Source organism: Taeniopygia guttata, chromosome 17 (genome assembly GCF_048771995.1).
Source record: "Taeniopygia guttata chromosome 17, bTaeGut7.mat, whole genome shotgun sequence".
Classification (NCBI taxonomy): domain Eukaryota; kingdom Metazoa; phylum Chordata; class Aves; order Passeriformes; family Estrildidae; genus Taeniopygia; species Taeniopygia guttata.
Window position 1 is genome coordinate 9,976,789 of NC_133042.1, and position 24,623 is coordinate 10,001,411.

The 24,623-nt window shown below is 49.8% G+C and overlaps 2 protein-coding genes across 10 annotated transcripts in view; one reads left to right on the forward strand and one right to left on the reverse strand.

Annotated features, from left to right (window-relative positions):
- CRB2 (crumbs cell polarity complex component 2) overlaps positions 1-18,789 on the forward strand; it is a 30,892-nt gene extending 12,103 nt beyond the window's left edge. The window contains exons 4-13 of the mRNA XM_030286832.4: positions 76-215; positions 659-841; positions 1,694-1,807; positions 9,801-10,739; positions 11,498-12,054; positions 12,856-13,021; positions 13,427-14,294; positions 15,078-15,194; positions 15,626-15,752; positions 17,557-18,789. Of these exons, the coding sequence (XP_030142692.4) occupies positions 76-215; positions 659-841; positions 1,694-1,807; positions 9,801-10,739; positions 11,498-12,054; positions 12,856-13,021; positions 13,427-14,294; positions 15,078-15,194; positions 15,626-15,752; positions 17,557-17,784 (3,439 nt within the window). The 3' untranslated portion in view covers positions 17,785-18,789. The remainder of the gene's footprint in view (positions 1-75; positions 216-658; positions 842-1,693; positions 1,808-9,800; positions 10,740-11,497; positions 12,055-12,855; positions 13,022-13,426; positions 14,295-15,077; positions 15,195-15,625; positions 15,753-17,556) is intronic.
- Positions 18,790-21,159: 2,370 nt separating this feature from the next.
- The window catches only part of DENND1A (DENN domain containing 1A), a 148,536-nt gene continuing 145,072 nt past the window's right edge, over positions 21,160-24,623 (reverse strand). For all 9 annotated transcript variants that reach the window (XM_072936701.1, XM_072936699.1, XM_072936700.1 and 6 more), the window contains one exon: positions 21,160-24,014. In XM_072936701.1, coding sequence (XP_072792802.1) covers positions 22,719-24,014 — 1,296 coding nt within the window. In that variant the 3' untranslated portion in view covers positions 21,160-22,718. The remainder of the gene's footprint in view (positions 24,015-24,623) is intronic.

Consider the following 24,623-nt stretch of genomic DNA (forward strand, 5'->3'; position numbering starts at 1 on the left):
CTTTTGCCCATTCCTCACCCAGGGCTTTGCTGTCCGAGGCTGAGCTGATGCCTTGCTCTGTTTGGTGCCCCACAGCTACCATTGTGACTGCAGTGACACTGGCTTCGAGGGGACCCACTGCGAGCTGGACATCCTGGAGTGTGCCTCTGACCCCTGCCACAACAGTGCCACGTGCCTGGAGGGAATCAAGGGCTACAGCTGTGCCTGCTGGCCAGGTGGGCTGGGGCCTCTCCTCTCGTGTGTGTGTGGGCACATGGCCATGGACAGCACGTGCTTGGTTGCTGTGTTGGAGAAGTAGAAAATTAATGATCATACTGCATGGCCCCATGTGAGTTTTCATTGTCTGGAACAGTGAGGCTACACTGCTGCTCTTTACAGGTCATCCCAAAATCCAGCTGACCTGCAAAAATCACCCTGATTCCCAACCATAAAGTTTTCTTTCTGTTTTCTGACATTTTCCATCATGAATTCCTCTATCATGAGGTGATGATTTCTTGTAAATTGATGCTTTTGGTTCCTGGATTTGACATAGTGGAGAAATTAAAGGGCCCAGGGACTCTGCTAGAGAGTCTTATTCCCTCCTTTGAGTCAGCCCCAGCATTTGGGAGCTGAGCTGCACTGAAGTTTGCATGGTGCTGACAGCAGTGTCTCGTGGCAGGTTACACTGGGCAGGAGTGTGAGGAGGACATGGATGAGTGTGTGACAGAGCCCTGTCACAACGGTGGCCTGTGCCTGGAGCGCTCCAACCCAGCCCATTACGGGACACAGCCTCACTTCCCCAGCAACTTCAGCTACAGCCAAGCAGCTGGCTTCCTGTGCCAGTGCCAGCCAGGCTTTACAGGTGAGCTGCACAGCCAACGTTCATCCTGTCTGCACTGGGTGGTACTGCTCTTTGAGGAGATGGTTTTTCTTGCAACAGAAATCTCTTAAGGACTGGTACTCAGAGGGGCTGGCAGTCTGATGCATCAGGAATGTGCTTCTGCTCCCATTACAGACAGCTGAATGTCATTCCCTGTCCAAGACTGTCCCCAAGCTGAGGCAACAGCCTGTGCATTCCCCTGTGCTGCCATGAATGCCCTCTGGCTATGCAGGTGCCAGGGTGTTTTCCCTTTGTCAGTCTCTCATGCATATGGCAGGATTTCCCAAGGGATATCTCTGAAATTCCTCATCAGAGGAAGCTAAATTCCCTGAAGTCACAGATTCGAGGTGTTTTCTTGGTGAGACTACTCTCATGGCAGCAACTGTATAATCAAAGTGGGACAAGAGGAGTTTCCTGGTATTGAGCTCTTGGAGCTGAAAGCTCTGTGGATGTTCCACTGAAATATCACCCTTTAAATGGATTGGAGATATGTGTAAAATGCTGGATTTAACAGCTAGTGGGAAGGCATAAGCAATAATACTTTATTATTTTATGAGAGAAATATGAGTGTTTGGCCCATTGTTGCACAGATGGGAATGGTTCAGAAATTCTGATCTTCACAGTGCTCAAGACTGCAAAATCATTTCATACTTCATTTGCCCCCATTGTTCTGTGCTGGTGTTTGTGTGCCTGCAGAGACATGCTAGACTTCAAGGAATTCTTTTGCATTTTTAGGTGAAAGAAAAGAAGTGCAAAACTTATGACTGCAGTTGTCATTTTTGTTTCATTGCTGCACAAGTGCACACAAGGTGTGTTTGTGTTTTCACTTTCCAGGGGAAACCTGCTTTACCAACATCGACGAGTGCGAGTCCCAGCCCTGCCAGAACGGGGGGCTCTGCCAGGACCTGGTGAATGGCTTCCTCTGTCAGTGCCCAGCTGGTTATTCAGGTACCCCGGGGAAGGGCTGGCTGGAATCAGAGCCTCCAGGCTGGCTAATGCTGGACTGCTGCATTGCTGCCTGCCTGCAGGATTCCGGGGTGCTGGGCTGGGATGTGCAGCGGGATGTCTGCAGTTCGGGCTCAAAGCTGTGTGAGTGTGGGCAGTAAGTTGCTAGGCCATGAGCTAGATTTGGAGACATAAAATCAACTGCATAGAGTCTAAGATCAGAGTATCCAGGGCATCTGTATCCTGGAGTGAAAGTTACCTGGGAGAACTCTGGGGGTTTCTGTACATGCAGGAAATATATAGAAAAGCAGCCTTTAAATAAAAGAAGGGATGTTTAATGTTTAAGTGTCACAGATTGTACTGCCTGTAACAGATTGGCTCACCAGCACATAGGCAGGCATCTGTAAAACATCTCCATTCACCAGCACCCTGGGATGATAAGAGCCAGCCATTTTTGGCTGAAAGCAGTGATCTGCTATGTTAGGAGGTCAAAAGGTCTTTGTGATCTGAGCAACGGAAGCCTTCTCTGTTTACAAGGGAATGAGGAGTCTGGATTCTTCCCCAAATGCCCTGCCTGACCCTAAGGGTTCGGTTTGCTGGTTGAGAAGCTGGGAGATGGTGAATGTTAGCCCTGTTGGGAAGGTCCTCTGCTAACTGCTACTAAACCTCATCTTTCTTTAAAATATTCATTCTCAGTCTTCTTCATCTTTAAATTCCTCATGTGTTGGGCAATTTAACACCAGAGTAGTTTATAAGAAAGGTGATCCAGCACAATCCTGGATTTCTGGATTTGAGATGAGGGTAACTTCTCCACAGTGTTACCAGGCTGCCATCTCGTGGGAAAAAGAAACACTTGAAGCCAGAAGAAAACCCTGTCCCTTTAGTTGCAAGTTCAGGTAACAACATTCCTGAGACTCTCTCAGGCCTTTATGGTATGGAAAAGTTTTCTTTTTTCCTTCTGTGGTTGCAGTGGTTGAGCTGTGTTGGTTTAATTCTGCCCAGCTCTTTCCTGGGAAGACCTATTACTTTCATTCCCAGAATGTAAAACCAGCTTCTAGTTATCACCTTCTGTAACTGGGCTGAATTATTTGTGGAGTTTTCTGGCCTATCTCATTTGCTAATTTAGGCCAGATCAAGAAAAAATTGCATTTGTAGACGAGGCCTTTGAAAATCAGCTTTTATCTAAGCTCGTTATCACTGCTTTCTCGGGCAGTTGCAATGCTGTACTCTGAACTGAGATCTTGTCCAAAGAGATGGTTTAAAGTTTATCCTTCTTGTCAGAATTCCCACTCACATCTGTGCCCTATTCTCTTTTCTTCTTGCAGTGCCCCAGCACCCACACAGAGCTCAGAATTTCATTGTACTTTGCCAAACTGCAGATCTGTTTAATCCTTTCCAATTCTTAGTGTGCTCATGGGCAGAAAAGCTGATAGAAACATGGGCTGATGGGCAAAGGAGTGCTAGAGTTCATTCTGTTGTATCAAATTTGGGTTCATTAGTACTTGAAGGGGATTAGAAGCAGGTTGCTCTTCTGGATATTACTTTTGGTAAAGGACTTTGTCTCAGCTGAGGTAGTTCTGACACATCAACACAGTGAAAGGCTGGGAGCAGTCTGTGAGATCAGTGAGTGCGTGTGGAGGAGTGAAGCTGACAGGGAAATAATAGCAATTAATCTCCCCTCCTTTGTCAATTAATCCCAGTACAGTCATGCTGGGTAAACAGCTTATTACTTCATATTAGGATCACAGGACAACTTTGTGAAGCTTCCCATAATGTTTCTCCTCAAAACACATTTTTGTGGCAGCTTAGATCTGCCATGAACTTGGGTTTAAGCTGCCTCCACTGATTAAAGTGAACTTGCTACTCTGATGAAGAATGCTTTCTTGGGGCAGCAGGGGTTCCTTCTGTGTGTTTGCTTCTTCAGCCTCAGGAATTTGGGGAGTGTTGGGATAACAGTGCAAGTCAGGAGAAATTCTTTCTTTGCAAATTAACTGCTTCAGTGCTGTCTCAGTGTAGTGCAGGCAGATGAACCTTCTCTGAAATGTAGTTGTTGATAAAGTGGTGCCTGATTCCTGAGAGAACTACATAACAGGTCCTGAAGAGTCTGTTCAGCACATGGTTTGTGCTTTAGCAGAGGATATAGGTACCCTGAGAGGATACAAGAAGTACAAATCAAAAGATTGCATGGGTACTAAATGAGGTGCAAAGGAGAGGGAATCTTACATGCTCTTGGAAATTATGTCAACTGTGGTCAAGAGCCAAAGCATATTAGGAAAGTTCTGTCTTTTAGGGGGAAAAGAAATCCAACAAAATGAATTCTGAATTTGTTCTTTCAGAAATGGTTTCAATCCATCAGGTATTTATTAGGCAGTAGGTTAGGCCAGGATGAGAAAAACATAGGTACCTCCATTTGACATGGACACTGATTTTTAACCTGAAAACATGTGTCACTGAAGTTTGGATTGTTCATTCTTTAAAAACTTTAGGATGGCCTGAGTGCTCGCAGTGGAGCTAGAGCTGTACTCTGCAGAAGAGGCCGTGTCCTGCCGCGGGCACAGTGGCACTGGGCAGCTCCAGTGAGGATGAGGGGGCCGAGCAGGGCACTGCCACCGCAGCCATCCAGCCCCAGGCACTGGCACCTTGTGATCATGGGAACGTTCTGAGCTCCTCTGCACATGGCTGAGGAACACTCCTACTTTCATGAGAAATCAGAAGGTGATGTGGTGTGAATGTGTCCCAGTATAATTGGAGGCCTTATTGACCATCTCACTTTGTTCAGCCATAATGTCTTTGTCTCCTTAAAGTAGAAACCTTCTGCGCAGCAGCTATAAATGGTGACTCTGTAAGGGTGCCAGCCCAGATCAAATGGGCTTGAATTCCTGGGTCATGGGTCAGGAAATAAATGGGAGATGCTTCTTCCTTCTAACCACCTTTGTATAGATTTAATTTTTTTGTGCAGCTATTTCTTAAGTCAGATTTGTTTTAGAGATGGAGCCTCTAGAGCAAGGGCAGCTAAAAGGTTAAGATAGTAAAGAGATTAGAGGCCTGTTCCACCTTCAACCAAATCCCTTCTGGTAAATATAGCTGAAGGGAGCTAGGCAGCATTTGGTGAGGCTCCCCCCCTTCCCTTCCACTCCACGTTTATTCTCCCTGCTGAATCACGGCTCCATGTTAATCAGACCTTTTGACTTCCCTGTCATCTGATCAGAAGGCTGTGAGTGCTGCAGTCCAGAGCCTGCTTGTGCCTGGTGCCAGGTGAGAGCAGAATCTGTGCTGGGTGCATTGGGGTGTGATGGATTTCCAGGCAGTAGTGTCCAGGTAGACTCTGTGTGTGTATGTGGGGATAAATGTGTGGGTGCATAAACCAAAACAGACATTTCTTTGAAGACAATGAATCTTCTGCAGTCTTCACAGTTGTTACACTTCATTGTTGCAGTAGTGGCTGAATGTGCACAACTGCCTGTTTGTTTTCTCCTGAACAATAACAGAAGGTCAGAGATAATGTTCCAAATCTGTGCTGGAATAGGTCTGTGTGCACAGGTCTGTGGCTTTCTGAGAAGTTTTGACTCCAAGCAAACACTCACTATATCCCTCCCACTTCAAGTATCTGTAAAAGTGACTGGCATGTTTGGATTGAGTAAAATTACAAAAGTGAAATAGCTAGTGCAGTTGTTGGAACTTTTTAAAAATATCTTAGTGCTACGGTTAATTGAGATTCCAGACAGTGATATGTGGGAGGTTTTGTTTGCTTGGACCTGACATTGATACAGAGACTCGAAGTTTGGGGGAAAGCTCTCAGATAACATTTCTTCATAGAGATAAGAAACTTCTCTGGGTCCTTACAGCACAAAAATACAACTCTGCCTCCAGAAATTTTGTAATGTGAAAGTAACTATATTAAAAAACAAAGTAAAAACAAACCCCAGAACCATAGAGGAAAAAGGAGACTGCAATAGCTAATTTAGTAAGGTGGCTAATGAGGAAAGAGAGAGTTTTGATTGTGCACTGCCATGTTTGAACCTGTACATTCAGCATAATGCAGGGAATTTCTTTCCATCCAGTTTGACTTCAGGGAAACAGATCGTGGTCATCACAACCTGAGACTTTTCTTAGTGAATACAGCAGAGTGGAAATGTCTGTGCTGACAGATCACTGGAACAGGTCACAGGGAGAAGGAAAACTGCCTGATGGACCCCAATTCCCTGAGCAGTGAATGTGCAGCAGGGCCCAGGCTCACTCTGCATTTGGAACTCCCCTTGTTCCTATGGTTTAGATATTGCACAGTGGTGGAAATGCAGCTTTTTGGCTTAGCCTATGAAAAGAACATTTTGGTGTTATTCACGGAATTTGGCAGATTCACCTGGAGCGCAGCAGGGGCGGGAGCTGTGTCCTGGCTTTGCCCTGCTGAGCCGAGGCTGTGGGCACTGCGGGCCCTGCGGGAGGCAGGGAGCAGGAATATGCTGGGAGCACACATTCCTGCTGTCAGCAGGGCCAGGGGCCAGCGGGGAGGGTCAGAGCCGGGCTGGATTAGACCTGGCGCAGGGCAGGGCTCTGCTCCCCCGGCTCTGCCGCTCCAATCCCTTCTCGTGGCACCGGCGAGCGCCTGCACACACTGCCCTGTCAGCCCAGCCTTTTTTGTCATCCCTCCCCCACTTCACCCCCATTTTTTTTTCCCTTTACTGTTACCAATGTCCACAAGGAGTCGGCCATGAAATCTGTGCTGATTGGTGTGATCCTGAAGGGAATTTTTCTGCTAGCAGGTAATGAGATGTGTGCAGCGTGTCGGTGTCCTGCCTGCGAGCGAGCGTGCCTGCCCAGCACAGGGGGCTGGGTGTGTGATGAGTGGTGCCTGGAGGCATGAGGAGGACCCAGAATTGATTAGAAAAGAAGATTTTTATTTTGAAGAGACCTAAAGTTTTGTTTTGGAAGCTTTAAGGTGAGGAATTTCCTTGCTGCATGGGTCTGGCTGAGAGCTGCACAGTCACTGTGCTGCAGTTCTGCCTTGTGTCAGAGCCGGCTGTTCCGAGGCACCGGGTCTGTGCCCAGGTGAGCTCTGAGACACGCAGGTGCCTCCCGGCTGGGAAGGCACTAACTTCTGGGAAACGTTAGTTTTGCTTTTTACTGATGTTTTTGCAGTTGTCATTTTTCCTTTATTGATTGAAAGCTGCCTTATTGAGAAGTAGGTTTTGTGGTTATAGCCCAGGACAAACCCTTTGGTGGTCAGTGCCTTCCCCAGCTCCTCCTGCTCCCGCCCCCGAGCAGCAGCGAGGTGGGAGAGCGGCAGAGCAGGGGTTGCCATGGAAATGGCAGTAATTGTGCAAATATAATTGTGTCGGGGTCCATTTGTTGCAGCTAATTCTCTGCCTACCCCGTCTCCCTCCTCTCCTTTTTCCTTTTGATAATCATAATACAATCCCTAATTAGGATGCAGCAGGGAAAGGTCGTTAGGAATTCAGCTGCCTTAAGGAGAGGGCAAGGTGGTGCTGGCCAGGCAGCCCTGCTGAACTCCCGTGTTTCAAGGAATAGACCTTGTCCTTCAAGGTTTTTTGATATCTGACAGCTAAATTAGAATATTCCACTTCATTTGTGGTTATTATTTTAACATTTTATGTATCTGTTGAAGTATATGATTCTTACACTATATACAATGAATCTTTACTTATTAATAGCAGCCAGTAAATCATTCCCTCCATTCAGGCAGTGGTGAGCTGTGTGGATTTAATCACACTTGCATCTACAAAACAGGACTGTTCCCACCACAGCAGTAAGCACTCTGAACGTGGTGGAGGATTTGTATTTGAATAGTTGAATATACTGAAGGCTGTGAAAACTCAGCCACTTCTGAATGTTTCTGACCCAGTCCCTGTGGGTTGGTGGCTTGGGACTGTTACCTCAGACGCTGCTGAATTAATAGAATGTTTGAAATCCTTGACTCCAGATAGCAGCCTTTTAGATACCACTTGTCTGATTTTCAGATAACAAGTTCCACTGCTTTGCTATTGTTAGTCTTTAACTAGATAAGGAACTCATTAAACGTTTGAAAGTCTCCTAATGGTGTAATGAATCAGATTGGTTGCTTTTACTATTGATGGCTCAAATAAAAGGAAACATTTCAGCTATGAAATTTAGAGTGAACAGAGGAGAGTACTAGTTGTTTACAAGGAGAATAACTTGGTTTTGTTACTTGTTTTCAAACCAGCTGCATCCCTCGGGAAAGCCTGGTGTTTATTCAGCCGCCAACCAGGGGCTGTGCACCCACCCTGGGACTCGGGTGTGAGGCTCTGGGGGCTGCGGGGCAGGAACAGCCCGGGCAGGTGCTCCTGACCTGCTCAGGCTGGGAATGTGGAATGGGCCTCTCCTGCCTCCCAGCCTTCTCAGAAATGCAAAAATTCAAGGCATCTCTCCTTTTGTTATCCAAACCAATGTTATCTTCCCCTCCTTGTCTTGGTAAATATCAGCAACTCTGCTCTGAAACAGCAGCATCTCAGGATTTGGGACTGAACCAAACCTGTCTTTCCTTATTCAGCCTCTCCCCTTCAGTCTGACTGCAGACTTGCCTCCCGCAGCTTGGAGAGCTCTTCGAGAAAACCCACCCCGTCTTCTCCCAAACTGGGACTCTCCAGGCCCAGTGATGTCCCTTATGCTCTATTTATTCCAACACATTTCCTTCATAGCTTTGTGCTGCAATCTCAGTTCTGTCCCTGCTGTTCCTTTGCTGAGCAAGCCCAACAGTAAGAGGAAGAGGGCTGTGCTGAAGACACTTTGCTTACAGAACAGCTCTGGCACATCTGGAAAGTACAGAACTAGAGCCTTGCATTTGTCCTTCAGTGCTTCCCAGAGCTCTGTCCCTACACTGGCACAATCTGACAATTTGGAGCTGGAAGCTGGTGCTCATCTCTCTGCAGAGCTCAGGGGACAAACCATCAATTCAAATATTCAAGAACCTGTACCTTTGCTAAGTTTTTATTTTTAATCACACATCAATTCCAGCTCCAATGCTCCTAGTGCCCCATCTCTCTGCTCCAGGCAGCTTTCTAATCTCTTTGACATGCACATTGTGTCTAGTGGCTTTTCTTTACAAATGTCCTTTGTGTTTTGATTCCCCTCCTTTGTGTGTGAATTCCTTCTTTTTCTTCCTGCTGCCCTCGTTGTGCTTGCTGGCTGGATCGGGCGTAATGCTATTAGATTGGGATAATCCATGCTTGGTTTATCTGTGGGACTGTCTCTGAAGATTAGTGAAAACCGATGTTATAGGCTAGATAAAGTGAACTGGTTCAGGGCTCCTCTGTCAGTCTGGGATGCTCAGGAAAATGACAGCAGATTTTCATTAGCCAGATCTGGTAATTTACTTGAGCCCCATTGGGATCCATGTGCTGCCAGGAGACAGAACGGCAGTGCAGGACCTCACCCAGTTCATTTCTGCAGGACTGGGCAGAACTGAAATCAGCTTAGTGCCAGCATGGCACGGTGCCTGTGGAGCATGTTGTGTTTGTTGTTTGGTAATGAATTGGGTTTTGTGAGTTTTACAACTGATGGGTCGTGTTAGAATTGGATTTTTTTAACTTTCCAGTAACTTCCCATTTTGCTGCTGTCTGCAACACTGGTGCCTGGAACATGCTCCAGACAGATCTACAGACCTACCCGGTCTTTCAACATACCAAATCTACTAAGAAAAAAGCATGAATTCCTTGTCTGTGCTGTTTTGGTCCTTCCATACCTTCTTCACGTTGACTGCCTGTGGGGTTTGAGCTTGGGGGACAGGACAGCAGCTGGTGGGGAGATTTGGGCTGACAACCCAAAGCTCGATAAATAGCACCTGGGAGGACACAGAAGTTTGGTTTTCTTGCTCTTGCATCATTGCAGGACCCTCTGAGTGAGTGTGGGGCTCCTGCTGGCAGCTGCTCCCTGGAGAGAACTGGGGAGGGCTGTGCCCGGCAGGCTCTGGGAGGGTGTCCTAGTCCCACGGTGAGATCCCATCTCCAAATCTCTTTCACAGGTGTGGAATGTGCTGTTAACATCAATGAGTGTGAGGAGGGTCCCTGCAAGAATGGAGCTGTCTGTGAGGATGGCATTGCTGACTATTCCTGCCACTGTGCCCCTGCTCAGGATGGCATTATGTGGGGAGGGAAGAACTGCTCTGTCCAGCTCACTGGGTGCCAGACGCACAACTGCCAGAACGAGGCCTTGTGCATCCCAACCTACCAAGCTGAGAGCCACGGCCACCTGTGCCAGTGCCAGCCTGGTTTCTCTGATGCCACGTGCTCGACGCCAACAACGTTTTCCTTTGCTTCCAGAGGGTATCTCCTCATTGAGCTGCCCGAGAACAGTGCGAGCGGGAGGGGCGCAGGAGGAGCCAGCGTGTCCCTCCGCTTCCGAACCACTCTGCCCAGCGCTGTCCTTTTTTACCGAGGCCGTGAAGCTGAGTACTTGTTTCTGGAGCTCTTGGATGGCATCCTGCATGCAGAGCTGAAGAGGGAGGATGTTGGGTACCCGCTGCTCCTGAAGGGGCTGAGAGTGGACGATGGCCAGTGGCATAAAGTGGAAGTTGTTGTGCACAGCACGGTGCAGCTGAAGCTCTGGCATGGCTCTTGTGAGGCCGGGGTCTGCCTGCAGAGCTCTCCTGTCCCACCAGGCACTGCTGTGATCCCACAAGCCTTCCTGAATCTGTATATTGGAGGTGCTGAGCATCCAATGGCCAACAACACTCGGAGCCAGCAAGGCTTTGTGGGCTGCCTGGAAGACTTGCAGGTGGATGCTGAGGCCGTTCTGCCGGCAGATCTGCCGCTGGGGGAGTCCTCCCCGGCGAGGCCGGGCTGTGACCGCACCGAGTGGTGCCTCTCCCGGCCCTGCTTCCACGGAGGGCTCTGTGTGGACCTCTGGGCCACCTTCAGGTGTGACTGTGCCAGGCCCTATGGAGGCCCAGCTTGCTCATATGGTAAGTGCCATGGGATTGACACCTGCCAGCTCCACAGGTACTGGAGAAGCTTGGATGTTAGTCCTGGAAACAGGACTTTCTATTTGACATGGGGGAAAAATAAAGCAAAAACCTCTGTGAATAAAATTCTCATTGATCCCTTTCCTGTTGTTTGCTCCTGCAGGAATGACTGTCAGTTTTGTGATGCAGGTTTTTCCTGGTAGAGCCAGAGGCTCTGACTTCACCTTTTAACGGATCTTTATGAATGCAGGGGAGCAGGGAAATTGTTTTACTGTGAAAAGTTCATCTTGAGCTTCTGAATTGAAGATGATAGGAATGTATTGCTTTGTTGAAGGAAGCTATTGGACAATTTTGAGTTAAAATCGTATCTATTTGCATTCTTTGCTCCTGTAAGGCTTGTATTAGTACTGGGTTTTTTTTTCAACTCTTCTGAGCCCTAAATATGACATGTACTGCTGTTACCAAATTTACAAATTTTAAAAGCAACTCTGTATCTCAAAAGACCTTGAGTAAATCTGCTGGATTGGCAAGGGCGCTTAGAGCTGTATTTCACTCTCATGCTACTTAGATACTTGAATTTGTGCGCTCCAGAGGAAGCAAGGACACATTCACCTACTTCTTAGTGCCACAGACCTGTGGGGAGGAGCATCATTACCCTGGCACACATGAAAAACGTTGAGAAGAGACCTTTGCCCCATTCCTGTGCCAGCTCCATTCCCTTTATCTCTGAGCTGAGGTTTGTTTCTTTTCTCTTCCAGAGCGCCCAGCAGCAACATTTGGCCTAGAGAATTCCACCAGCTTTGCCTCTTTCAGCCTTTCTGACAGCTTTGGTGCAGACTTCAATCTCTCCTTTTTCCTGCGGAGCCGGAAGCCCGATGGTTTGTTACTGCAGGTGTGCAATGGGACAGGCCCCTGCCTCACCCTGTACCTCAGGGATGGCCAGCTGAGCATAGAGATGTCACCTACGGACACCGTGACCTTTCCAGGGAATGTGGTTGATGGGAGAAGACATTTGATAGCCCTGTCTTTCCAGGGAGGCTCTGTTGGTGCTGTGCAGTCAGACTCGTTTGTGGAGCTGGGCCAGCTGCCAGCACAAGCCCTGGGAGCTGGCTCTGAAGTGTTCATTGGGGGGCACCCGAACCCCGGCAGTGCTGAGCTCTGGGGGGGCTATTTCAAGGGCTGTTTGCAGGACATCCAACTCAACAACCACCAGATACAGTTTTTCCAGGTGGAGAATGACAGTTTGCCAGAGGAACTCAATAGGACTCAAACTGGAAATCTTGTGAATGGCTGCATCTCTGATGACACCTGCAAGGTTTGTGCTGTGTTGTGTTTGTCTCTGTGTGTGCAGGGGTTATTATACAAAAGTCTGACTGTTGCTGATACCAGAAAGAGGAGGTTTTTGATGTATTGATGTACTGACATGGTTCTCTGTGCTCTCACCTCACTCAATATACTACATATGATTTAAACACTGAGTTTTCTCAAGCTACCCTGTAGTTTTTGTGGTTTTAGAACTTGAGCGGTGGCTTTTGTGCTGCCCATCTCCACTTTGCTGAGCCCACATAGGTTCCAGACTCCCCTCCCTAAGCTGTAATCTTGCCAGCCCCTCCCTTCATCCTGTTCCACTTGCAAAACAACCTCTTCCCCAAGAATCTGCCATTTCAACAACGTGCCCTTGGATGAGAGCCTGGCTCTCCTCTGTGCCACACCTGGTGATGGGGAGGCTACACCCCTAATCTTGCCCTTCTTGCTTATGGTGCTCTGAAGTGTTGTCACACCTGTGGTGTTAGGGGTGTCCTATTGGTGACAGAACTTTGTGAGCTTCTTGGGAGCACCACAATTTGTTTCATCCATTCCTCACCTGTGCTTTTGTGCCTTGTTCTTTGCCAAATTGCTGCTGGTCAGTGCTGTGCACAGGGGGGAGCAGGGCTCAGGAATTTCTTGTACAGAGACCCTTGTGCTTCCCTTACTGCTCTTGAGACATTGTTCAGTTTCCCTCCTCTCTTGATTAAAATGCTGCTTGTGCTCATCTTCATCATCACAATTCTACCAAACTTTCTTAGACCTCAAGATGAATTGCTCTGCCTCTAAATTCCCCTGTTTTGTTTTTCAGTCTGAGCCATGTCAGAATGGTGGCAGATGCATTGTCACTTGGAATGATTTCCATTGCAGCTGTCCAGCAAATTTCACTGGGAAATTTTGTGAAGAGAAAGTCTGGTGTGAAAGTGACCCATGTCCTGAAGCCACCACCTGCATAGACGTTGTGGCAGGATATGTGTGTAAGTTCTGTTCTCCTCCTTGTGTGTTGGTAAAATCCCCCCCATTCCCTGTCTATAATCAACGTTCCCAGTTTGTGCTGTTGAAAACAATACAAACACATCCTGCAAGGAGGGCACGGAGTGGTGCCCAGGCACCTCCTGCTGCAGGCAGCATGGGCTCGCCCTGGGTGTGACAGAGCACGGCTGAGGAGTGAAAATTGCTGCCTGAGAGCTGGATATTATTACAGGAGGTGCAGTTGTAAACAGGAAGAGCTTTAAGGCTGCCAGCAGCTCAACTGTAATCCTGCTCACACTAAGCTTAGGGATTCTTAGGGAGAGAACCTGCCAGGGGTGTGCTGCTGGTCTGGCTCAAACAGGACACCAACTGTCTTTGAAATCCCTCGTGCTCTCCCCCTTTATTTATAGGTCTGGCTAATGCAACATTTAATAGTTATGCTGCCGTAGAATTTACCACCAGCACATCAGTGACCAGAACTCTGAGCAGCCTGCACATGGACTTCAGAACCAGAGATGAAGATGCTATTTTGCTTCAGGCTGTGGAAGAGGTGGATTCCCTCCAGGTAGCCATTAAGAATTCCTCCCTGCTTGTTGACATCAGGACTGGGAACAGCATTGAGGGTGTCAGCTTCCTGAGCCCGCAGCCCGTCACGGACGGGGCCTGGCACAGCGTCTCCGTGTCCATGGAGGAGCCGACCGCGCTCTCTTCCCGGTGGCTGCTCCGCTTGGATGGGGCAGTGAATGTGACTCTGCAGGGAAGCGCCGGCAGCTTGGACTTCCTCAAGAACAATGTGTCGGTCGTTTTGGCTGAAAATTTCACCGGCTGCCTGGGCCGGGTGCAGATCGGGGAGATCTTCCTGCCTTTCCCGCCCCACCAGCCGTACCCGCAGGCCGAGCAGTTCCAGCGGGCCAGCCCGGGCAGGGTCCAGCTGGGCTGCTCTGGGGCTGACGTGTGCGCCTCCAGCCCCTGCCTCAACGCTGCCACCTGCGAGGACCTGTTCAACGCCTTCCGCTGCGGCTGCAGCGCGGGCTGGGCGGGGCAGCGCTGCGAGGCCAACATCGATGACTGCCAGCCCAGCCCCTGTGTCCACGGGGCCTGCGTGGATGCCGTGGCAGACTTCCAGTGCGAGTGCTTCCGGGGCTTCATCGGCAAGAGGTGCGACATCAACGTGGATGACTGCGTGCGGCACCAGTGCCTGAACGGCGCCACCTGCATCGATGGCGTTTACGGATACTCCTGCAAGTGCCCCCCGCAGTACTCCGGACCTCGCTGCGAGTAAGTGCTGGGGCTGTGCTGATACAGGGGGAAGAGGAGCCTCCAGATAAACTGGACTTTTACTTTGGGACACTTTGGGAAAATTTTTCATTGCAAGCATCTCGTAGGTAAAGAACTGCTGTGACTTGGAAGGTGCTGTCCAGGTCCAAACCCTCACTGACAGAGGCTCAGCCTTGTACCGTTCCTTTTGATGTGGGTATCCCCGTTCTACCTTTCAGAGCTGTTTGAAGGGCACATACTCTGGCCTGTTGTCATTTTCCTCTAGCACTCCCCAAGATGTCCATCTTCTCTGTGACTTGATTCCCCTCTGCCATATTCCTGTGCTGATTTAAAACAAAACATCTTGTGCCAGTTCAAATGGAACATGGAGTTAAATACTGGCATGGCTGCATTTCAGTTATCTGATCTATCCAGGATGATTTTCCTGTTGTTCCTGCTGCATGCTGGGACAGACAGTTACCTGGTACTGGCATTATCCTTCCTGGGGCCCAGCTGTACTGTTCTAGCAGTGTCCTGTCCCTGCCTATATTTTCATTAGCAAGAACAGGCCTGTCTGAGTACTGATAGAGCTCCTGTCTATTCTCAGGGCATGATCCAAGGAATACTCTGATGTTGTGGATTATTTCTGAGACTATTCCCTTTCTCTCTTATGTCAAACTCCTTCCTAGAAGTACCAAGGACTGTGTTTATGACCCTTGCCAGCCCCATTCCCCCTGAGCCCCAGAACACTCTGTCCTTCCCCAAAACCTGAGTGCTCTAAAGGCTGTCCCTTGCTCTCCCCAGGTGGCCATTTCCCCCTCAGCAGTGTGGCAAGAACTTCACCTGCTTGAACGGTGGCAGGTGCGTCACCGAGAGCTGGGGAGCCAACTGCTCCTGCAGGCCAGGCTTCACTGGAAGGAAGTAAGTGCTGTTTTGGGATCCAATGCTGCAGTCCTGATCTAAGTGGGTGCCAGAGCAGGGCCACTGCTTCACCCTCCTCCATGTCCTCGTGCCAGTCAAACAGCTGCTCCTAATGGGAACACGAGCTGTTGCTTGGAGCAGAGAGAGGCTTCAGATCATCCAGCTGCTAACCAGTTTTTGCAGTGAACAGCTTCCAAGGTTTTTTCAAGCACACTACCTGTGCTGGAGACCTGTGCTGCCTCAATCCCAAAGAACCCACAACAGGAGGGTTGGTGTGAACAGGGGAGAATTTCACGTTGACTCCAGAGAAAGCACCTGGAGAAGCTGCAATGGGCCCTTTCCAAACAAAAGAGGCTTTTTTAGACTGGATGATCTCGTGTTCTGTGGCACAAGAATATATATGACAATTCTAATATACTCTTCCTTTCCAGCTGTCAAATCAACATAAACGAGTGTGACCCGAACCCGTGCCAGAACGGGGGCACGTGCCAGGACTCCGAGAACAGATACGAGTGCGTGTGCAGCGCCAGCTACACCGGCGAGCGCTGCGACATCAACGTAAGCACCGCCCGCCACGGCTCTGCCTGGCCCCGCACGGAGCGGGGCTGGGGCTGGGCTGGGGCTCTTCCTGCTCCTGTCCTGCCTAAAGCACAGCTGGGGAATCCTGAATGGTTTTTTTCCTCTGCAGTGCTGCTGCTTATTGGGCTCCAGCATATAAAGAACTGCAGTAAATGCTCCTCAGTATCTGCATGTGCTGCCATATGGCTTTTGGGGCTGTCTCTGCACATCTCCATAGATTTCACAACTCTTTGGACAGAAATCCAACTCCTGCAGTTGACCCAAGTTCCTGGAGAGAGGAATTTCATTTGGTGTTTTATCTTTGATAAGAGTTACTAAACACTTTCCCTCTCCAAAGATCATCTCAGTAGAAATGGATATTTGGAGAGGGAAGTTGGATTAAGTCAGGCCAGGAGTGGTTCAGGTCTGTGTGAAACAGCTGAGTCCTGTCCCTGAGCTGCTGCTGCCCCAGCCCAGCTGGGCCGTCCCCTTGTACGCAATCCAAGTGTTTGGGGTGGGGCTGGGATCCTTCCTGGGGGGAGATGGGATCCATACCTCTGCTTTCTCTGGGAAGCTGTTGCATGGACAGGCAGCCTTTTGGGTAACCTGGGAATGTACTAACCCATCCTGCATGGAAAGGGCTCTGTGCCAGGCGGGGTTTGCTGCTGTTGCTGTTACCCAGGGCTCTAATGCACGTGCCAAGGTCACCCTGACATTTCCAGCTTGCATGCACAGACTCCTTCAGGCATCTCTATCTCCTCTGTCCCAGGACACTTCTGTGGATTCCTTGTATTAATTTTCATCACCCTCCCCTTGCTTTTCTTCACTCTTTCCTTTCCCTCCTGCACAGCCAGGCCCCTGGTGGGGCAGGGAGGGCTGGGGATGGTGCTCAGCACCACCAGGGACAGCTGGAGCTCAGCTGGGCTCCCTTTGCTCCCCTCCCACAGCAGCAGCTCCAGGGCTGCCCTGCTGGGCCCTCGTGGTGCAGGACTGACCCGCATGGTCCGAACTAACCCCGCACAGTGCTCAGGTTTGGACAGGCTCAGGGAATCCACCTGGACTTCAGGCATTTGAAAGGGCAAAGGGCTTCCAGAACCCCTGGGAATGTTCCTTCTTTCCTCTGTGACATGAGCACAGACTGAATGGCATCTAAAAACTGTAAATAATGCAGCTTGAATTATTTTCGTTTTAGCTGTAAATTGGCCGATGCCATGGTTAGCAATAAGAAATATCTACTTTTTAAGCTTGTTGTAATTTAAAACTTTGTTTCATGACAAAAATTCCACAATTGTTTTAGTTATGTTGTTGTCTTCCATTCCACCAGAATCTAGGGAATTCTCATTTCTCTCCTCAGTACTTGGGCTTTATATCATCTCCATCTCCCATCCATGTCCTGACCTCTTCAACATCTTCCCCTTCCTGCTGCAAGTTCTGCATTTCTGTTTCAGTTTAACAGCTGCTTTGCCATTACAGGCATCATTGAAGTTTTTTTGTGGGTGGTTTTTGGGTTTTTTTTGTTGATTTTGTGGGTTTTGTTTGTTTTTTTGCAACACTGGTCACAACTTTGCCAGTGCCACCTGTGTATTTTAGTCTGATATTGATAAGAAGTCACCTTTAAAGGCTCCCACTGTAGATGCTGAGTAAACTGGCATTTACATCTTAAGGGGCTGTCTTGCTGTGAAAAAAGTGCTTTTTTTTTGCTTTTCTTAAAACCTTTTTCCCTCTAATCTGACCATTTTGGTCAGTTATTGCAGTTATTGTAACCACTGGGGTTTCATTGTTTTTCCATTAATTTCTTTTACAGAAAGGGACTCCAGGTGCTCTCTTCCCCTCCCCACTAATTGAAGTAGCTGTCCCTGTAGCCTGTGGCTCTGTGCTGCTCCTCAGTATTGGTCTCATATTCATGGTTCTCACGGCAAGGAAGAGGCGCCAGTCCGAGGGGACCTACAGCCCGAGCCAGCAGGAGGTGGCAGGAGCTCGGCTGGAGATGGACAGTGTCCTAAAGGTGCCACCCGAAGAGCGCCTAATCTAGGCCCTGCTGTGCCAGGACGTGCACCTGCAAGGTCTGCCCGGACCTGGAGCTCTTCCAGCACAGACCCAGCCCAGACCCAGCACAGCCCCAGCACAGACCCAGCACAGACCCAGCCCACCCCGTTCCCCTAAGGCTGCTGGCGAAGAGCGGATGTTACACGTGGGGCCAGGGCGCGGCCCCAGCCGGCACTGCTGCACACCCGTGGCTCCAAGGGAGCCTCTGCCCTCCCTCCTGCCCTGCCAGGCTGCCTATGGCTCATCTCAGGAGCTGAAGTGCCTCTGGCTCCTGTCCCCTCCCGGGCAGGAGAGGCACATTAAATCTGCTTTCCAAGGCAGGGTGACCTGAGGCACCTGTGCAGGTTCAGCTCCCGGAGTCCCACTCAGGGCTGGGAAGGTCGTGGCTGGTTTGTGTATTCTGCTCTGGTTTTGTCAACAGCTGAAAAACATTCAAACTCTCAGCTCAGGTGTGTGAGGTTTTCAGAGTCTTCAACAGCAACAGCAGCTGTGACCTCCCTGTGACAGCCCTGTGTTACAGGGAATTGTCAGGAATGATCAAAATCCTTGTATTAATCAGTGTTGAATGCCATGGCACTGTTAGACATTCCCATGGGTACCATGCAGGGAAGGGACAGGCAGGATTCCGGGGTTTTGGGACACAGATGCTGGACTTTGGGTGTGCATGGAGGGGAGAGGGGAGCAGGAAAGGGGTCACCAGCCTCCTGTGCATTCCCTGCGTGAGACAAGGGAAGAGGGAGCTCCTGTCCTGCACCGCTGCCAGCACAGCGCAGCTGAGGGAGGCACTGGGGGCTGAGGGGTGTGAAATGCAGCAGCGTCTCGGTGGAAGCTCTGAGTAACTCCCTGTTCTACCACAGCAGCGAGTGTGGGCGCACCTCAGCCACTCCTCCGTGGTGGGAGCAGTCGGGGCTGCGGGCGCTGCCCTGCTCCTCGCACTGGTTATAGCCACGGCCATTGCCATGAAGAGGAGGAGAGCGACTCAGGGAACCTACAGCCCGAGCCGGCAGGAGAAGGACGGGGCCCGAGTGGAAATGTGGAACGTGATCAAGATGCCCCCGACCGAGCGGCTGATCTGAGCCGGGGTCACGCATGCACGGAGCTGTTGCAGGCGCTGCCTGGGGCCGTGGGCAGGGGGGACAGCTCTGCACGCCACTGGCACTGCCCGCTGGCACTGCCCCAGCAGGCTGATACTGCAGCTCATCCCATGAAGCATTCCTAGCAAACTGCTCTGGCTGCGAAAGCCCCACTGCTGAGGGCCCGGGAGGGAGCAGTGGCTGTGGCACAGCAGGACAGGGAACCAGACAGAAGACAGGGCTGTGTCACACCAGAGCCAGCTGGGCTCCTGCTCCTGCAGGCAGCAGAAAAACCACCCTGAGGCAGGTCGAGCGAAGGGGAATTTCAGAAATAATGTGAATAATCAGGTTTTCTCAAAAAGACACATACCTGTGGCTCCTCTGCAAGGCTAAGCCAGGTGAGTGAGTGCTGGGAAATCCTTCCCAGAGCTGCTGCTGTCCTTCCAGCTGGGCCAGAGCTGGCATGGCAGTAAGTCCCACTGGGCTGTGCTGGACATGGCTGCTGGAGCTTTCTCTGAGATTAGACCAAACCACAGAAATAGTTGAAGTGCCTTTCTGATCCTGAGGTGCCAGTTACAGTTTAACCTTTGTGGAAGGAGAACATTTCCTTGTTGTCGGCTCCAGCTCCACCACTCCCTGAGCTGCCTGGGCCATGGGAGCTGACCTTGTGAGAGCCAGGGGCTGAGCATCAGGAGGTACTTGCTGGGGTGAGGAGGGGTGAAAGAAAGAATTCTAGAAGTGACCTCTCCGGACTGACAGGTTTGGGCTTGTTGGTACAGGAGAGTGGAATTTAGCCAAGCTTTTAACCCAAACGAGGGTTGGTGTAAGTGACATAGCATCTGATTTCCACTGCACTAAAAAGGGGTTTGATTTTGTGGCTTCACTTCTCCTGCGTTACTGTTTTAGCTGTTGAATGTGCTGTTTCTTCTTTAGCATAATGTGGCAGAAGCTGTGGAAGGAAATGCAGCAGAGCAGGCCAGGTAAGGTCTAAAGTCATTAGTGCTTCAGGATAATCACAAGAACTATCAATATGGAATATTTTAGAACATTCTCTGCTTTTTAATCTCCAAAATACTATGAAAAATCAGGGTGGGAACCTGCCTACTGTAGCTCATTGCCACAAGAAAATGCTGTTTATTCTGGTCTGTTTTTGGATTTTTTTTTTTCTACTGTAGCTGTAAATGTTTCTGTAATTCCATGCAAAGGGAGGGGCATGGAACTGCTGCTCACATCTGTTCGTTTAAGAACAGGTGTGTCTGGGTAAGAACAGGTCTCTGCAACAGGCAGCTGCTGACAGAAGAACAGAAATTTTAGAAAATAGAAAAAAACAGGAGTGGGAGACAGACAGTATTTTGTCTGTAAGATCAATTTCCCTCTAGTAGTGGAGAAGAGTCAAAGGTGTGAGCCCAGCTGTGGCTGCCTTCCTCTGTTCAGCAGCAGTGACTCTGCTGGCACTGTTCCTGTCACTGGTTTGCTCTGGGCATTTTCCAGCTGCTCTTTCGGGAGGTCCAGCACACTTTGGGAGCAGAGCCAGTGGCACTGCCCGGTCCCCTTTGGCATGGGGGCTTTAGGAGCAGGTGAGGGGGGTTTTCCTGTGGCTTTGTGCACAGGAGGCTGCAGGGCAGCAGAGCTGTGCCAGGACAATGCCCTGGGCCCTGTGCTGCCAGGCAAAGCTGCTGTGGTTTCCTGCAGCCCAGGGGTGCAGTAACCTCAGGGGGGCTCAGGGGTCTCTGCCACCTCTGTCCCAGCACCCCAAGGCAGGTCCTGCTCCTGCAATTCCTGCAAGGTACAAATCCCTGGAGCCCCGGCAGGTCCGGCCATGCCCCGGCAGCAGCTCCTCAGGGCTGCATTCCAAGCACCCAAAGCCAGTATTAGCAAAGTGTTAAAATACTCTGTCAGTGTCTTGAGCATTTCTGCAAAATTATTTATGGAAGGTGGTTTTTTTTTTTTTCAATAATGAACTTAACTTTCTTTTGATATTTAATTTTTGAATATATTTTTTCACAAAACTGGACTTGCTGTAGTTAATTATTATGATCCTGATTTCTTTTTTAATTGTAAATTTTATAATTTGTAAATAATTAGAATGTCCTTCAAAGGAAATTTACAATAAAATTTGGTAAAAAACAGACCTGGTTGTTGCTTGTGACTGTTCTTCCCCGAAGAACACCTTGCTGTCTGGATGGCTGATCGTGGTCTGTGCCACACCCCCTGCACAGCTGCAAACTTTGATGGCTCTTCACAGTTAAAGGATTCTGAACTCTATCAAATAAAATGGAACTGGTATCTTAGACTTTAAATATTTTACTATTCAATACTAAACCCATCTGTCTTTCAACACAAAAAGAAAATACAAATCCAAGTGAATGGCTTGTCAGAGGAACAGCACTGTACAGAAACAGAATATTCCTGGAATACTGTGGTCTTCCCAAAACCAGCAGCATTTCAGATATTATTTTTCTTTTGTACTGCCCAGACTCGAACACAGAGACAGCCATTCCCATTCCCCAGAGTAAGAAAACTTCCAAGATAACATGAATAAAATAGATACATTGGAAATCAGATAAAGCTTTACAAGAATTTCCCCGTGTGTCCAAGATGATTTCCTTTATCAAAGGCTCAATGGTGATATGATTCCTTCTGCCAGAGTGACAGGTTTTACACCAGAGTGTGCCCAGATACAAAACAAACCAAAAAAGCACCACGGAAGTGAAACAGAAATGACCAGAGACAGCAGCTTTCCTGGGGATGCCGAGGCTCATGTGAAATACCTGCAGAACACAGAGGGGGCTCAGAACACCCAGCTGAGCATCCCCTGCCCTCGGTGCCTCCCGGGCCAGGCGGGGCCAGCCCGAGGCTCCAGCGAGGCCACAGAGTCCAGATCCCTCTCCTGGACACGCCTTGCTTCAGCCCCTCAGCACACCGGCCTTCACCTGCACTCAGGAGCTGGGAACCTCCATACCCCACATTTCTTCTCTTCTTTGTAATAATCAAGTAAGCTATTGTTACATTCCATTCATATACTGCAATTTATAATATTGATAGATAATATTAAGATACACATATATAAGAACTAGGATACTCTTTATGGCCTCTATTTTCTGATGCATTTAACAAAAACAAAGTCAAAAAATGAAAACAATTGCTGGTGTTTCCAGTTTCCCAACAGAGATGCAGGACCAATCCCTGAGCAGCTGCTCTGTGCTGTGGTTTGCAGGCCTGTGACAACTCTGCCCTGGCTGTTGGTGTTCGGGGTGGGGGGGAGTCAAAAGTGCCACCAAAGTCCATTTGACAGCACAGCTCCAGGAGTGGCTGGGGTTCAACGAGCACAAACAGAAACCAACGGATGAGTTCAGCGACTTGTGGACTGGTTTGCTGCACTTTGCATGTGAGAACAAAATGTTGTATCTCTGTGTAATGTCAGAAAAACTGACGCCCCTTCCCATGGCCCAATGAACCCCAGCAGAGTGGGCTGTGTCACACTCCAGCTGTGCCAAGGACTGAAAATACAGCGAGGGAGTAACTTGTGCATCAGTAGTGCTGCCTGAAAAGCTGTGTGTGGAAATCCCAACCCAACCCAACCCAACCCACCTCCCCTCACGCTTTGGTCAGTGCAGGAATCCCAGGGTTCAGTGGCGGGGAGTGAGAGAGCAGTGTCAGGGACTGGGACAACGGGGGACTCTGACCTGTGGGCAAAAAGCTCTCGTGTTGAGTTGCAGCTCAGCGATGGTCCTGCAGCGGTCCCGGCTCAGCCTTCCTTAAAAGAAATGCTTGGTTTTATGCTGGCTCAAAAAAACCAAAAAATCCCTCTGTCACTTCCAAAAGGACACCAAGGCCATGGGGCACGTCACTCAAAGGTTTCCCATCGCTTTCTGAGCTGCTCCACCTTACCTGGTGTGGGTGACACGTCCTGCTTGGTCTTTTTTAACAGATCTTCAAATGGATCTTTTGTCTCCTCAGATTTTGAGGACAGTAACACTGACTCCAAGCCCTTGGCTGGCCTGGCAGGGACCAGAGGGGGTTCACTGGCCAGAAGAGCCAGGGCTTGTTTGGGATCTACCTTTGTGCTGGACTGGCCCACCTGTAACGTTCGGGGTTTGGAGGGACCACCCAGACACGCTGGCTGGAGGGAGCTGGTGGGAGAAGGGCTGTGGCTCTGCAGGAGCAAGGAGCCAGCTGCTGGCACAGCTGGAGCCTGGCTGAACAGGTTTGGCATGGAGAGCGTGGCCATGTGGGGCTGAGGTCTCTGTGGTGGGTAGAAGCCGGCAGTGGGGGTTATGAAGCTGGAGCTGTATGCGTGACCTAAGGAGGGGGTGAAGGAGCCCCTCGGGGGTCTGACCAGGGACACTGGAAGGGCTCCTGGCAGTGTCTGGGTGAAGGGATTTGGGGAAGGCTGTAGAAAAGGTGGTGGAGCTGGGGCAGGATAGCCAAGGGCAAATGGTGCAGCTGGAGGAGGCACAAAGTCACTTGGCAAGGCGCCGAGGGCGGGAGCTGGGGCCGAGCCCTGCGGGGCCGGGCCCTGGGGGGCCCTGCCCGGCCAGGCCGAGGTTCTCAGCGGGTCCAGCAGGCTCAGCAGGAGCTCGCTCTCGTTACCTGCACCTTCCGCCTTCACCCGCACGGGCTGCAGCATCTCGGCGCTGCCGGCAGCCCCGCACAGCAGCTGGGACGGGCGAGAGGAGGAACTGACAGAGCGCTGCGCTTCGGGGTCTAAGGACACACTCCCAGCCCCAAAGGGCTCTGGGACAAGACCTGAAACCAAGTGACTGCGCCCCTGAGGGGTGAGAATTTCTGCTGGCCCAGCTGGAGCCTGGTGCTTGGAAGCCCTGGGTGCTGGTGGTGGCGGCACGATGCCCAGTTCTGGAGTCTTTCTTCCCTGTGGCCTAGGAATGGTGATGTTCCCTTGAATGGCAGGATTGGACTCATCCTTTTCTGCAGGAGCCAGACCACTGTCTCTGCTCTGGGGTCTCCTGGTGATGGAGGGCATGTTACTCAGGGCAGCCAAGGGTCTTTCAGGTGAGCTTTGGGAATATTTGGTGGGAATAGCCATATCATCATGGCCCATACTCCACAGCTTGTTGTAAGGGTGGGACAGTTTCATGCTTGGCACAATCCTGTTCCTCTCAGACACACCAAGATCCATTCTCTGCAAGAGAGAGGAACAAACATTTACTCTTACTAATGTCCTCACAACACGGAGCAGGAAGTGAGTCTGGGCTGCTGTGGGGGAAGAGGATCTGTCCCCAGGCTGCCAGCAGTGCAGAGGGACAACAGCATGGGGCCAGGAAGGACAGACAGGGTCCAGCCAGGACTCTGCAGCTCCAATTCCAGCTCTGCCACCATGGGGTTGCTCAGCTGGCACATGCTGTGCATCTGTCACATCCCAGTAAGGAGCACACACCTGTATCCAAGGCACAAAGCTGGTAAGCCTTAACTGCTGCATGGAATAAGCTAACAAATGAAATATCTGAATGTAACACTAAAATCAATATTATTATAAGGTAGAAATGACATTAGCTTCTTTAATGTCAGATGAAGATCTTGGAGTCTGCTTTCGTTTAACACTTTTTGAACTATGTTCCTTCATAGAAAATCTCGTTTCTTCAGAGGTGGATTATTCAAATGATGCTTAGACCAAAATAGCCAGGTTAAAAGAAAAAAAAGTGTGGAGGGGACCTGAAAATTACCAACTATTCATTCTCACTGTTGACCATCAACTTCAAAGATAACTATGTGTGACAGCCACTGGACAAAC